Raw genomic sequence first — 16480 nt, 5'->3', positions numbered from 1 at the left:
GACAGGTCATCGGTTATCGTCACTCTGAGGAACTTGATGCTCTTCACCCTCTCAGCCTCAGTTCCATTGATGTAGATGGGGGCATGTTCTCCTCCTTTCTTTCTGAAGTTCATGATTAGTTCTTTAGTTTTGCCGATGTTAAGAAACCGATTGTTTTCCTTGCACCATATCACCAAGCCCTTTATATCCCTTTTGTATTTTGACTCATCATTGTTTGATATCAGTCCCTCTACGGTTGTGTTGTCAGCAAACTTGTAGATGGCGTCTATTTGGAACTTGGCAACACAGTCATAGGTGTACAGGGAGTACATTAGGGGGCTAAGAATGCATCCTTGTGGGGGCTCCAGTATAGAGTGTTATTTTGGAGGAGGTGCAGTTACCTATCCTCACTGTTTGTGGCCTATGGATCAGAAAGCTGCTCACGCAGGCATCTCAACTCCAACCCTCCTCAACTAATGATCTTGACTCAATCTCCATAGTCTCTAAATCATGATCTCCCTCCTCTCATCCCTGATCTCTGTACTCTCCTGTCCCCAAATATCCTTCCCAATTCCAGCTCAACCTCCAGGCTCTTCAGTCTCCCTGATGTTTTTCTCCATCATCCACAATGCAAAATCTAATCCCTGCTGTCATCTGACATTAAATCCAGTTGCCTGGTCATAGAAACTTCCCCACCCCATCTCCTAACTGTATGAGGCTTCAGCTCCTCCCCATGGTCTAATGCTTACTTGTGGGCCACTGTTGCAAACTAAGCAATTTACAGAAGAAAAGAAAGTAGTTTCCACGCCAAGCAATTTTTACTGTGAAACTCTCAACTTTGTTCATATTTTTTAAGTCAGAGACCCATGTCCTGTAATACAGATACTAAGGGGTACCTTTCCAACTTTGTGTTAAAACATGCAGCAGCTTGTATTCTCTGATCTGTCTTTTCAGTGGGTGCTACCATGGGATGTGTTGTCTCCCAATGGAGAATGAAATTGCTTATTACTTTGTCAACCTTTTAAAATGTGATTATATAAATCACTTAACCCTTTGTTTATCTTCCCATCTGTGTGTCGGTGTGTTAGAAATTTTTCTACTTTTCCATCCATCCATGCCAGCATTGGGCGGTAATTTGCCTTTAATTCTTTGTGTTTTCTCGTGCTTCCAACTGAAGAGACAAATCATTCTTCATTTACATGTGGCGATTCTTTGATACTGATCCAGCTCCCTCAGAGTCAGCTCTCAGATTGAGCAGGATGTATGACACTCGTGTTTTTATTTGTTAGCCAGGGGTCCCTAATTGGACCAGGTTAACTGCCCCAATCAGGGAAGTCATATTCTATAAGGTCCACCTGGCTGACCTCATTGCAATCACTACAGCTCACAGGCTGGCAGCTTCTAAATGGCTCACATTGCTTTCTTGGCACACAGAGTCTTTAGTGCTTAGTTACAGGCTGCTGTGCAGTTATTGTGCATCTTATATTGCTTTTTAGCGCAGAGGGAAAGACAGGCAGCTTGTGACAGTGGGGAGCTCTGAATTGTCAATCTTCCAGCCAGACAGGGGTTGCATATGTCATTGCGAATGTGCTTCAGGAAGCATGTGAAAGTCAAAGGGGAGCAGTCCCTAGTGAGGTAAAGGGATCTACAGTCAGTCAGGAGTCCAGAGGGGGTTGCCAATGGTTAGTCAGGTGCTTAGTCCTATCAGAGTCTGAGGATCTGTGTACTTGCAAATTGAAGAATGGGTCACAATCAGTCCTGTAGGTCAAGTGCAGCCAGTTTGGAGATTACAGATAGGTCATTCAGGATGCTGTTGAGATATCAGTCTGGGACTTGGCACGGTTAGTCAGGACTGCCTTACAAAATCACTCTGGGAGGTGGGCCACAGTCAGTCCTGGGTTTGATCAATAATGCTTAGGGAGCTTACTAGGAGGCAGTTCTTCGAATTCTAGTAGAAGTGGGCAACACTAGTTTAAGGATAGTCTTCATTGTACGGGGTTGCTGGGGTTGCACAGATTAGTGACAGTATGGGGACAACTGTAATGGTAAAGTGGGACCATAATGAATGGGAAGGGACTGGGAGCTCTGGAAGGGAGAGGTTCAAACAGATCATGTTAACTGTGGCCTTTGAAGGATAGGATGAAATAAAGTTTGTCAGAAGCAGAGCCTGAAGACACTTACACTGAAACAAAGCTGGAATTTTGTCTTGGCAGATTGAAATAAGCATAGAAAATGGCTGACACCACATTCAAGGTGGGAAAAGTAATTTATTGTTTTTTCTTTTTAGCATGGAGAAATGTCTTGAAACTGAAAGCCACGCTCAGGGCAATTGCAGTAATCATGCTTCCACTACTCAGTGATGTCACCTATCTGGCTTCAATTTGAACAACCTGTTGATAAAGTGAACTGACCCAGAGAAAAAAAGCAAATTGGTAAAATAACAAATCATCGATAACTACAGGATTCTACAAATATCACTACAGTTGAGGAAAGACAACAACAGCTAAACAGCTGTGGACTTGAGTTTCACTCTCACAGCTCAAAGGATCTAAGAACTTTCAACTGCATCTACTTTTGTCTTCCTATGAGATAACCTCCCACTCCTTCTTTTCAAATTTATTACCTGTGTTTGTGTGAGAGTCTGCTGTTATGTTTTTATTCATTTTCCAGGTCAGTGGGTAGAAACATTCCTTTATCTTTTATTGAAGAAAAGCAGGTAATTGGCTCTGGCATTTCCTAGCTAACTGTGTTTTAATTGAAGTGTGTAGGGGCACAGTAAAAAAGAAAAATTCATTTGCGGCCGACCAAGAGGAAGTTGAAAAGGGGAAACTAAATTCCACTTCTCACCTGTTTGGAACACTTGCTGGCTAAAATGCTTTGCAATGCATTTCAGCTGCTCTTGAAGCTCCTGTTGCTTTTACATCTCTCTCACAGTAAAGAGTTTAAAGGTCAGCCAATTTCTCACCTGTCAGGATACAGTCTTTATCCTGGGATAGAGAATCAGCACTGATTTAGTTTTCAGTGCCCCCCACCAACACCACCATGAGTTTCTTGCCTGCTGAGGACATCCATATATCTTGGTCTTAACCTAAGCAGCTGGGTGGAAAATAAGCACCTTCAGGCTAAGAGCCCATTTCACATATTGACCAAATTTACATCCTGTTGGCTTCAAATGAAAGTAAAATTGAACAGTGTGCAAATCGACAATTTATGCAACCCTTTCTCATTATCATTGGGTGATTTAGATTATAATCAGGGCTTTATATATTCCTTCTACCTGGGATTAATGAGCAATGATAAAGAAGTGTAGCTCTGGTTAACTGTTTGCATTACATGGAGATTGACGTGCCATTTTTATGAACAGAGAACTCTGAAGTTTTAAGTTTACTCAACCAACTCCATACTGTATCAAAACTGGGTCTTACATCTCACTAAATCCATTGTAAAAGAAGCTAATTAGGAGGAGCTTCTTTCCACAGCAAAGCTGATGGAATTCTGGAACTTGTACTTGAGCAGCACGGCCATCATGGGCTAAAGGGCCTCTTTTCATCCTATAAAGCTTTATGATTCTATGACTTCTAACTGTGACTGAGTTTAATAGATATTTTAAGGTGTTGAGAGATTTAGAGTTAATGAAAATAAATGTAGTCGCCACTGATCAGATAATGACATAATTGACTGATGGAACAAACTTGAGGGACTGAATGGCCTGCTCCTGCTTTAACTGTGTTATTGTGGTTCATTGGAAGTTTAAATACGCCCTCACGTTCTTCTTGGCCATCATGATCAGGACTGTACTTAGTACACAGTGTATTCCACTCACTAGGTGAACATAATGACGTGGGGATAAAAGCAACATTTAAAACTATATTCAATTAGACAATTCTTCAATCTATAACATGCCCTTCCTTCTCTTTATATTTTGGTTTTCTTGTGACGTGACTGTTATCAAACATTGAATGGATCATTTCAGATGGCAAGCCAAGCAGCTTTCTCGGGTTTTCTGAAGATACAAAGAAAATGTGCAAACACTTTATTAAGATTTACCTGTGATGCTATTTCAGGAAACATGAAAACAATGCCTAGTCTAATCTTACACTTTTAAAGAAATACTGATTCATTGCATTTTTTGTGTTTCCTATCAAGTTCACTATTTATTAGCAAGGAACTGATGTATAAATAAAGAAGAAACAATTATGTTGCCATTTTGTATCAGATTGATGGGAGAGTGATTGTTGTCCAATAAGAAAAACAAATGCAACATTGTCTCTCAGGACTGCTATGTTTAAAGACCATAAGTTGGAGTAGAAATAGGCCATTCAGCCCGTTGAGTCTATAGTGATAGTAATGAGGGTCAGTCAGGTGGACTTCGTAGAATGAGTTCCCCTATTAGGGCTGTTAATCTGATCCAATCAGGAAGCCCTGGGTAACAGATAAGAACAGTAGTGTCAGAAGTTCTGCTCACTCTGATAGCTGGCTCTGAGGGAGCTAGATCAGTGTCAAGGCCTCGCCACATGTAAATAAAGGTTGACTTGGTAACAGGATGCTACCCCCACCATTCAGTGAGATCATGGTTGATTTGATCATCTTGAACTCCACTTTCGTGCCTTTTCCCCTTGATTCCTTTACTGATTAAAAACCTGACTATCTCAATCTTGAATACACTTAACGATACAACCTCGACAGCCATCTGTGGTAATGAATACAACAGATTCACTGTGCTTTGAGAGAAGAAATTCCTTTCTATCTCTGTCTTAAATGTGCGATCTCTAATTCTGAGATTATACCCTCTCCCACAAAGAGAAACAATCTTTCTGCATTTACCCTGTCAAATCCCCTAAGAATTTTGAATGTTTCAATAAGGCTGTCCCTCATTCTTCAATATTCCAATGATTATAGGCCCAACCTACTCAACTTTCCCTCATAATGCAGACCACCTCCCCACCATTTCTGATATCAGCTTAGTGAATCTTCTCTGAACTCCCTCCAATGCCAATATATCTTTCCTTTGATCAGGGGTCCAAGACCTGTCACAGTATTCCAGCTATGGTCTGACTAGTGCCTTGTATAGTTTTAACAAAAAAATCCCGGTTTTGAAATAAAGGCCTATCACCCCAATACTGTTTCTATGTCCATGTGTGTGCGTGCGTGTGTGTCTCTGCGTGTTTGTGGCATATGTGTGGGGGGGTGGGATGGGGAAGATGTAGGGGTTCAATTTGACTCCTTACTTTGAAATAAAGGCCTATTGCTCCAACAATGTATCCCCTCAATTACAATGTCCCTACAACAACCTGATTCCAATTTCCTCTCCCCATTTGAATGGCTGCCTGTACCAAGATGCTGTTGTCAGTTACTCATTTTCCCTGCAAGTCCCCACAGCTTGCAAGAATCTTGAATTGTTGGATCATTACAGGGATTGATGCCCTTTAATGTAACCCCCGGGTACTCATACTTACCTCACCTATGGTCAGACCCTCCAGTCTCTGATCATAGACCAATTTTGAATGACCTAATTTGAAGGATGTGACTGCCCCAGAGCAAAGCGTCTAAGTAACTTACTCCTTCACTGATGTGGCACAATGTCTACAGCTTGTCCCTGCACTACAATGGTAAGGACACATTTGCCAGTGCTCCATTAGCCACAAAGCTTATTGTTACATCCTGAGAAAGTTGCGAACGAAATAAATGCAAGATCTTTTTGTGTTGGCAAGCATACTTACACTCTGCAGGATGAAGGGTATGGAGCAGAAGAAGGACTTGAGTATAAGGTCTATGAGGCAACTGCAGGAGTGCGTGTGTGTATATGTGCATGTGTATCAGTGTGTTAGTGCATGTGTGTGTGTTGCGGGGGTTGGGAAATCAATTCGACATTTTGATTCCTTACCTTAGAACTGGCTGATAAGTAGAGACTCAGCTGCAATTTTGAAGCCCCCACCCCATTAACATTGGGGTAATGAGCCATTGGATGCCATGTACGTATATCTGCACAGCTCATCAGATTGAAGCCTCCTGATATTGAGTCACTTCAGCTGCCAGCAAAGGGGTGCATGAGAATAAAGAGCTAATGAGACTGGGTATGCTCATCACTCACCTTATCAGGGCCACAATGACTTTGGCTATGGTAAGAAGTGTGGCAGAATCATGTGAGAATTTCAGCAAGGCCTACTTTGAGGTCGTAAATAACTCGCTGCATCTTTTAACCACGTTCTGGGCGTTGAGATGAGATTCTTGCTAGGAAGTGGTGGGCTGCCTATTAAGGGAGGCATAAGACGTTATGAACTGCAGATCTCACCTCTTTAATATGCAGCTCCCCACCTACCAGCAAGGTAAGGCAAACTAGATGGCAAGAAGTCTCGACATGGAAGTCCGAGCAAGTATTTGGTGGCTTTAGCTTGTCACTGGCTGCAAAGAGCCTGCATGTTGCTTACCATGCAATAGCATCTCAGGAAATGATTCCAGGGCAGCAGCTGCTTACACTCCTTGTCCACAGACATTGGCATCCAATCATCACCAAACTTTATGGCACCACTCTGATCCACTTGCAAGATACTTAGGAGGTTGAGACCCACATTTCAGGGAATGCCAGAAACGAGAGTTGAAAAGCTGCTGGAAGGATACTTTGCAGACAGGGCCAGGCACTCAGCTAATGGACTAGAGTAGGCTGCATCTTAGGGCTGCTCACGTACTCTCTTAGCACTCACTCACTCAGCACTTAACTACAGGCTCACAGCATCCCAGCCTTGCTTTGCCCTGCCGTGCACACTATTAGCACAGTCATACAGTCAAGTAGCTTTCCTGCTGGTCAGCCATCCTCAGTCAAGAGGGAGTACATTACAGAATCACAAAATAGTTAAGGTGCAGAATGAGGTCATTCAGCCCATCGTGCCTGCATCAGTTCCAAGTGCCTGCTAAACTCCTGCTTTCTCCTTATACCCTTGCACAACATTTATATCCTACAATCATATAATGCTGTCCTGAATGCCTCAATTGAATTTGCCAACACCACAATTCCCAGGTTGAACATTGCATTCCCTATCTGCTTGCTGAATAAAAAAGCTTTTTCTTACTCACCCTGGCTCCTTTTGCAGGCAACTTTAAATCTATGGTTTCTTGTTCTTATTCCTTTGATGAGCAGGAACAGTTGCTCCTATATACTCTATCCACTCAGGATTTTGAAAATATTTACAGATCTCCTCTTAGCCTTCTTTTCTCCAAGCAGAATAGTCCCAATTTGTTCAATCTATCCTCATAACTGAAGTTCCTCATCTCTGGAACTATTCTTGGAATCTGTTTCTGCAATGCATTCACATCCTTCCTGTAATCTGGCAGAACTGTACACAATACTCAAGCTGAGGTCCAAGAATTACTTTATACAAGTTCAACATCACCTCTTTAATTTTGTACTCTCTGCTCCTGTTAATAAAGCTTTACTCACTGCTCTCTCTCTATCTGTCCTGTCACTTACAATAATTTGTGCATGTATACACCTTGGTCCCTTAGCTCCTGTTTGTCTCTCAGAATTGTATGCCCTATTTTATGTCATCTTTCAACATTCTTCCTTTCAAAATGCATCACTTCATGTTTCTCTAGATTAAACTTCATTTGCCACCTATCTGCCCACTCCACCAACATTTCTATGTCCTTCTGGAGTTCCACACTGTCATCCTCACAGTTTGACTTCCTCCAAGTTTTGTGTCATCTGCAAACTTTGAAATGCCTCCAAGCACATCAAAATCTAGATCAGTAGATAAACAATGATGGTAACACTGACTCTCAGGAACTCCACTACAAACCTTTCTCCAGCCCAAAATATCCATTGACCATTAATCTCTTTTTCCAATCACTCAGCCAATTTTGTATCCATGTTGTTACTGACTCTTTTGTTCCATGACCTTTAACATTTCTCTCAGGTTTGTTGTGTGGTACTAGATCAAACACTTTCTGAAAGTCCATGTACACCACATCAACAGTGTTATCCACCTTGAGCTTTTCTATTACCCCTTCAAAAAACTCCTGCAAGTTAAACATGATATTCCCTATAGAAAGGGAAATGTTGGCCCACGCTGACTCTTCCTAATTAACCAACCTAACTAGTAATTCCATCCCAAATAACTGCCTCAAGAAGCTTCCACAACACTGAAGTGAAACTGACTGGTCTGTAATCGCTGGATTTATCCTTACAAACATTCTTGAACAAGGCCGTAATATGCCAATTTCCAGTTTTCTGGCACCTCTGCCGAATCTAGGGAAGACTGAAAGATTATGGCCCAAGACCCTATAATTTTCGCTCCCAAATCCTTCAAAATTCTTAGATACATTTCATCTGGACTTGATGCCTTGTAAACTTTAGTCTATCCAACTTCCACCTTGTCAATTCTGCACTCGTCTGGTGGTCGAGGTCCCTCCTCAATCACAATGGCCGGGATAGCATCTCTCAGTTAGGTAAAAACAGATGCAAAATATTCACTTAACACCTCTGCCATACACCATGTCCCAAGGTATAGCTCCCTTTTTGATCCCTAATCGACACTACTCCTCCTTTACTAAACTTCAACCTTTACTAATTAAAAATATTTCTATCTCCTCTTTAAATTTATTCAATGTCCTACCATCCACAACACTCTGAGATAGTGAATTCCACAAATTCATGACACTTTGTGACAAGTAATTTCTCCACATGTCTGTCTTAAATCTGCTACCACTTATCCTAAAACTATGATCTCATTCTAGATTGCCCCACAAGAGGTAACATTCTTTCTATGTCCACTTTGTCAATTCCTTTTAGCATCTTATATACGACAATTAGATCTCCTCTCATTCTTTTAAACTCTACAGAGTATAGACCTAAACTGCTCATCTCTGAAATCAACAAACCTCCTCTGAGCTACCTCCAATACAACTACATCCGTTCTCAAGTAAGCAGACCAAAATTGAACGCAATACATGCAACGTAGCCCTGATTTAGACTTCATAACTTTCTTCCTTACTCTGACTTCACCTACTAACTTGCTATTGTCTATGTTAGCATCAGTTTCCTAGGGGTTTCCCTGTAAAGTCTTTTAGGAAGGGGATCTGGGCACGTGGGGTCTCATGCATACACAAAGGCAGAGACTGGAAATCACTGCCCGAAGAAAGTTCACTGTCATCTTCTATCGCAATTGGAAACTGAAAATATGCGATATGAAGGAAAACAGCTGTGACCACATCCACAGTGGGTGGGATAAGGAGGCTGCTAAGCTCACTGATGCAAGGTACTTTAGAGGGCGAGAACATTACACACAGAACCAACATGGGCTGTACCACCGGCCCCCTAATCCCTCATTATCCTAAAGCACTGGCTCCCTGGCCTAGACATTGCTGGCTACTTCATTCACACCAATATTTTTGCACACAGAGGCCAAGGAATGGTGCCAGCAGAACCAATTACCCTATATATACCTTGGTCATCTTCTATCCACATGGTACAACAAACTGTCAACATAGACATCGATCCATGGTACATTCTGTATGGACATGGGGTTAGGCAGCATGCCGGCAAGATTATTCTCAGGCTGCACAGACGCTCAAACAGATATGTTGCCAAAACAACAAAACTTAGGCAAATGTGATGCTTTGTATATAGTACACTGTCTCACCAAAGTACCCTCAAAAGGTTTCTTTCTTTCTTTCCCTGCCACTATGTTTTAGGGTTGTCCCTGATTTCACAGCTGGGTAGAGGGAGCCTGCTCAGTAATGGAAACCGGTGGTCCAACCACCCTGGGGTTGGACATCCCAAGTCATGCTGAGAAGACACTCATCAGTCTGAACTTCCAAGGCTGAGGGAGTGGTGGGACAAATGAATGTAGAGGTCCTGGCCACCTCTGGAGTGTCCTGGGAGGAGATTTCTGAGGGACATGTGTGTGGTTCCTCCTCCAGCTGGATGCCTTCTGGCAGTGCCCTGTCTCTTCCTGCGGAAGGAGTATCTGGAGTCAGAGTCAGGTCTCCCGTCCCCCATCACCATGCCATGCCTTCAGTCCTGAGGACCAAGGGCTGCAGCGATGGATTGCAGGTTTGTGCACCTTTCCAGTGGGCCGTGAGGATGCTGAGTCTGTCTCTGTGGCAACTACCAACCTGTCACTGTAGGCAGCAAGACAGTTGAATGCTTGACGTAGCTGGGTTCCTTCGTGTAGCTACAGTCCTGTAGCCTCTGGGCAATCATTCTCCCCCACATTCCTGCCTACTGTTCCTCTCTGTGCATTTGGATGAAGTCCCTGATTGCTGACACCACAGTCTCCTCTCCTCCTGGGCCTGCCTGGTCTCTGGCTGTCTTTCTTCCTTAGCCAACTCTGCAGCTGCTGCAGTGAGCTGCTCACCAGCTTCTACTCCTACACTTTCTAAACCTGACATTCCCTCTAAGGTGTGGGGGGAGGAGTAGATCGGAGGCAGCCTTGCTGATGCTTCACCTGAGGCCTTGGTACTTCCTTCCTCAGCAAATGGAGGAAGTGAACTCTGGAGGATTTCTCCACCAAGGTTGTAGACATCTCAATGGCATCTTCCAGAGATAGGAAAGATGATGTTGCAGCCATTGGTGTGCAATAATTGACACTAATAGCAGGGTTACCGTGAGGGTTGCATTGGAAAGAAGAAAGATACTTGATTTTAGAATATGGATGTCTTGGTATCCCTGCAGGAATGGTCACAGTCTTCTCCTCTGCAAAGGACTGGACTCTCTCCTTGTAGTGCGTCAGCAGCCTGATGTTAGGCAGCCTTCCAACCATCCTGGCTCTTTCACCCTGTTGTGCGCTGTTTTCTCCAGGAATGAGAGAAATGAAAGGCTTGAGTGAGATGGAAGTGAGTGGCACAACTGTTAGTGTTGGTGAAAGTGCGCAAAAGGTTGGTGAGGTGCCCTGGAAAAGTGAGTAGGCAGCGGAGAGGCCAAGCAAGGTCGGGGTGAAGGAAATTGAGGGAGGACAGAAGTGAGTGAGGGAATATGTTGCAAGCAATAGGAGAGTGGTCAAGCATGAGCCTTGGCAGGAGGTAGGAGCAGTAGCTGAGATAGAGTGAGTGAGGTAGCACTGACAGGATAGTGGCACTTACCCTGACAGAGTGGAAAAGGTCACTGACCTTCCTGGCACACTGCTGCACATTCCTCCGAACCACGGAAACTGCACTGACCCAGGCAGTGACTATAAACAGGCTGCCAGGGGCAGATGATGTGGCCTCCTCTACTCATCAGTCCTCCAGGAAAAAGACTCCATTCTTCTGCACCAGTTCATTCACCAGACCCTGCAGGCCAATCACAGTGCCATTTCCCCTCCTCCAACATCTTCAGAATGACGATCTGTCTCTGAGCAGGGCAATTCCAGAATGTCAGGTGCACAACAGGCTGTTGAGATATGGTGCAGGTGCCAAGCATGCTGGCTTTCAGAAACTACCCAGTAAGGACTTGTTCTGAGTGGTCGAGTGGCACTAAAATCTGGTGAGAAGCACCATAGGGATGAGGTAGGTGGTTAATAAGGCAAGTTTGGGAAGATATGGTGAGAGATATTGTTGGGTCTTATGGTGAAAAATCTCCACTAAACTCAACTAAACAGACACAGATGATTAAAAAAGGATTCACCCTATATCAAGGCTATTGATGTTCAGAGAAAAATTTCCCAGAGGGTCGTTTTTTTCCTAAATTGGCTATATTTGTGTGTTTACTTTTGCCTGAAGAAAGACAATCTCAGTATAACGTGACTTATAGCACTCCTGCCCTTGGGTGCAAAGGTTATGGATTCAAGACCTACTTTAGGGAGATGAAAATAAAATCTAGGCTGACACTTCAGGTGCAGTACAATAGCAGGGTGCTATACTGCCAAGGTGCCATTCTTTGTCTGAGAGGTTAATTCGCTTTGTCTTGTTAGGTAAGTACAAGATGCAAACTCACTATTTTGAAGTAGAGCGAAGATGTCCCCCACCCCCTCCCCCACCTCCACCTCCACCTCTTGAGCCAAGTTCTAGCCAATATTTATCATCCAACCAAATATTGAGAATTTATTTGACGGCTGCATTTCCTACAACAGTGGTTACACTGCCTTAATTGGATGTGAATTGCTCTGGGATGACCTGAAAGGCAGGGTCTGTGTGGAAATGTTTGGTTTTGTTTGTTTTCTTTATTGAAATTGTGCTTCCTGTCATTCAAAAAATATCCTGCTCTAGGTGGAAGGAGCAATAAAAACTTTAGTGTTTGGGTCGAAGACGAAAGGAGAGTTTACTTTTAAAATTTCTTGAGAAAAGAGGGGTAACTTTCAAATGCTGCACAGTTGTTAAGTATTACAGGAAGATTTGATAAATATATAGTGGAACCTTTAAACACAACCATTTAAGGTAACCATTCATATGACACATTAAAGGAAGTTCTATGTTTAAATTCAGACAATTTTAGGCAGCAGTTTTAAATGTTCTTGGTTGTTGCTTACCTCCAGTCCTGCCCTGTCCTATCATTACTTTTGGTTGAAGGCTGTTTTCATTTGACATCAGGTGAGGAAGATTATGGAAGATATTTGGTTGTTGAACATTATGTTTTCTGGTAAGGTTCAATGCTTTCATCTTCATTGCATCTGAAATCAAGGATACCAATATAAAGGGAATATTAACAGATTGCAGTAGCTATGTCAGCTTGATGTACCAACTTGATTCAAGCCCTATCTCTGTTTGTTTGTATATTATATTGGCTGAGACTTCAATTCTGCATGGAAGGAATGTTTAAGTGGTAGAAGTGTTATATTTGCATGAATGTATCCTGAGGCTTGTTCACTGGATGTAAAGAAATTCCATTGCACTATTTGACAAGCACGAGAAGCCTTCTTGATGCCTTTCCCAAACTTTCCCCTACAACTATTAATAATTAGTCATTCATCTCATGTTTTTATCAGCAACCTTGCTGTATGAAATGAGGAATGGCTATAATTGAAAAATCAACCTATTGGCTGTGAAGTGATTTGAGATATCCTGGAGATATGAAAGATGTGGCATAAGGGCATATGCTTTCTTTGACAGATTGTCGCTACTGCACTTTAATCTTTGCTATTAAAGGCTAAACAAATAATTCATTACTTGCGGCTGCAAGTCAAATAAATTGTATTTACCTCCACAGAAATCTCTGAGAAACTCAAAAGAATGTAAATGTACAAAATGCAAAGTAACTGAAAACCTCTTGTGCTGAATTATTAACAAGCACTATAGGAATTGATATTGTTAAATTATTATTTTTTGTAAATCTATAACCAGTGTGCACAGATTCTGAAACCCATTCAGTAAGTGGTATAAAGTGAAACACAGAAGATCCTGACTGGGTCTTGACAGAATGGATGTGGAAAATATGCTTCGAAGTGTGAGAGAAACCAGAACTAGAAGTTCTAGAAGTTCCAGAACTAGAAGTTACTGTTTTAAAGTAAAGGATCACTCATTTAAGACAGAGATCAGGAGATTTTTTTTCTCACAGACGGATGTGAGCATTTGAAAGTCTATTCCTCAAAAGGCAATGGCAGCAGAGTTTTGACTATATTCTTAAGCCAGGGGTAGATACAGTCTTGATAAGCAATGGGTGAAAGGTTATTGTGGCCAAATGCGAATGTGGGGTAATCTTACCAACTATGACGTTACTGTATGATGGAGCAGGCTTGAGTGGCCTATCTCTGCTCCTGATGTATATATTCATATGAACATGGCAATTATCCAATGACAGTCCTTGTGGCAGCATTTCTCTCATGTTAGGCATGTTGGAATACTGATGCTCAAGTCCCTGACAGGAGCCAGGCTTGCAAATCAACATCCTGATAAGAAAAGAGGACTAATGGAAATGAATTGTGACGGCTGACAGAAAACTGAGTGCATGGTGCACAGCCTATAGTTGTGCATTGATGAAACAGAATCCCTCCCTCTGCTCCTATGATGCTGCTTGGCCTGCTGTGTTCATCCAGCCCTGCACCTTGTTGTCCCTCCCTTGTCAGACTGTTGCCAGCTGAGGTGAGAGGCCAAATGAATGTGATTTAATATAAAGGTAGTCTGTGGCATCTTGGAATGGTGGGGAGGCAAAAATGAAAGCTTTTATTGAATTTTTTTAACCCAACCCTTTAAATAGCTCTATGGTGTACTACTGATGTCTATACAAAAAAATCTGATCCAATCTGTTTGGCAGTCCACTTCAGCTCATAATGTGTGCTGTCACCCACCATTTTATTTGCAAAGGTGCCTGCTTTGTGCCTGAAAATCAGGCATATTGCCATCCATTTCTAGGTCTGTAATTCCCAAAGGTTTCTAGTATTTCGTTACCAGTGATCTTGGTTGTGTGTACAATTGAAAGGCAATTGAGTTCTTTAGCCAGGGCTGTTCGTATGGAAGCATTTGTTTTGTTAAGCTCATTACTCATCTGTGACAAGGAAACCAATCTTGCCTGGCAAAGGTTGAAAGCCACTTCTTATTTTGCAGAATGGAAGAGGAACCCAGTTGCTTGTGCTGCCTTCAGTTTTTGTGGCTCTTCCTGGCTTCCAGGCATAGTTAAATCAGCAAGTTTGCCTTGAGGTTATGTACAACTGAACGAGACCCAGATGTCGGGAACCAGCAGTATCAACAATGGTACTGAGCCTAAAAGACCCCAAAGAACTGACTGATTCTGGAAGATTTCTCATTCTTTCCTTCATTCAATCTTCTTTAATATAAAAAACACATAGCTGCTAACATGTTTACAGCTTCAGGTGCAAATCAGAAAGTATCATTTATCTTAAAAAACAGACTGTTTGTGGCAGCAGAAATCTAAGACATAAAACTTTGTTTCCTTCCTGTGTTGGAACAGTTTTAACCAAGAGTTTGCAAGGCACCTGTTTTCGTTAATCACCTCCGGCTGCATCGTGGCAGTTTGACAGCTCAAATTCAACACCAAGCATCACAAATACATTTCCACATTTGGAGAAATGAAGCATCACTGCAGCTGGTAATGATGTGCAGACTGGGGCCATGCCTTCCAAAGATGAACCCTTGCATTTCCCCAAGTTTAACTGTGAAAAGTTAACTCAGTTGAGAAATCTCAAAGACAAACTAGGGCTGCAATGGGAGATGTCAATCGTGGCAACGAAACATATTCATGCAGAGAAAAACATTATTTCTACAGGCTTTTTGACAGAATAGGCCTTTTAGATACAAATTTTTCCTGTCAGAAGTTTATATACCTGTTATTTTACTTCAAGACATCCATCTATTGTAGCTATCTTAGATTTATTCGATAACAACATGGTTACTATTTGCTGACTGATTCTGAATATTTTGGCATGTTGATATGAAGGAATTTCTCATAGGAAAACAGTGAAATCTTGTAACATATAGGCACAACAGCAGGCTCAATTTAACAGGAGTGATTTAATGTATGAGTCAAATGGAAAGTATAGAACAAACTGAATGGCTTCAGCGCTACCAAAATAAATTCAAGATCAATCTCTTAGTAACTTTTGTAAATGTTAACAGGTTGTATCTACCTTATTTTACTAATTCATAAGAATATCCTTTGTAATTTAACTTCTTTGCTTCTTGTAATACCTCCTTTTATCACCGTATCAAAGATTGAATTTAAAACAGATTACTGACATTATTTAGACCGTCCAAGCTCAAATAATGATTCAGATGCGGGAAGATTTGGAATATATTAGCTTGCTGGTAGCCTTTTGAAAAGTCCAAACCTATTTACATAAATAATAGGGAGCAGATAAGACATGGTATTATATAGCTTCAGTCTTAATTTTTTGTTGGTTCAAGTTAAAATTTTTTGAATTGTTGAGACAAAATAATTTTTAGAAAATACTCTTTTTAGAAGTCAGATTTTTGAAGTCTTGGTTACAGTCTGTACTTTAGAGATGTTAATTGGTGTCATTTTATCTGTGCTGTGCCTTCTCAAGAGTGGAACCTGAAGTGGGCAGCACTTCTGTTCTTGTAGAGTGATTGAGGACTCTGAGCCTTTACTTGGAGTTTAGAAGGATGAAGGGGGATTTCATTGAAACTTACAGAATACTGAGAGGCCCAGATAGAGTGGATGAGGAGAAGGTATTTCCTCTAGTAGGAGAGACTAGGACTCGAAGGTACAGCCTCTGAGTGAAAGAATGACTCTTTAGAACTGACATGAGAAGGAATTTCTTCAGCCAGAGTGTGGTTAATCTGTGGAACTCACGGCTGCAGAAGGCTGTGGTGGCCAAGTCATTAAGTGTATTTAAGACAGAGGCGGATAGGTTCTTGTAGTAAGTGGATCAAAGCTTACAGGGAGAAGGCAGGAAAATGGGGTTGGTGGTTGTTAAACATTTTAGCAATGATTCACTGGTGGAACAGACTCAATGGGCTGAATGGCCTAATTCTGCTCCTATAACTTATGGTCTTATGGTTAAGAGCTAATTTCCTCTCAATTCTATTTAAGATTTGAAGTGTTATTGGTGTACACTGGACACATGAGCAATCATGCACTCAGCGCAAGTACTTATTGATGGATCCTGCCATCAAC

The 16480-nt window shown here is 41.9% G+C and overlaps 1 protein-coding gene across 3 annotated transcripts in view; it reads right to left on the bottom strand.

Moving 5' to 3' along the window:
• LOC109916805 (alpha-1,3-mannosyl-glycoprotein 4-beta-N-acetylglucosaminyltransferase B-like) overlaps nt 1-16480 on the bottom strand; it is a 224421-nt gene that overhangs the window by 122758 nt on the left and 85183 nt on the right. For 2 of the 3 annotated variants that reach the window (XM_048603784.1, XM_048603778.1), the window contains exon 3: nt 12420-12560. In XM_048603784.1, the coding sequence (XP_048459741.1) occupies nt 12420-12560 (141 nt within the window). Of the gene's footprint in view, nt 1-2944; nt 3423-12419; nt 12561-16480 lie in introns of those variants that run through there. The other variant, XM_048603788.1, reaches the window with a different exon arrangement.

Source organism: Rhincodon typus, chromosome 1 (genome assembly GCF_021869965.1).
Source record: "Rhincodon typus isolate 14 chromosome 1, sRhiTyp1.1, whole genome shotgun sequence".
Taxonomy (NCBI): domain Eukaryota; kingdom Metazoa; phylum Chordata; class Chondrichthyes; order Orectolobiformes; family Rhincodontidae; genus Rhincodon; species Rhincodon typus.
The sequence above is the reverse complement of the archived record's forward strand: the minus strand, read 5'-3'. Positions and strand labels throughout refer to the sequence as shown.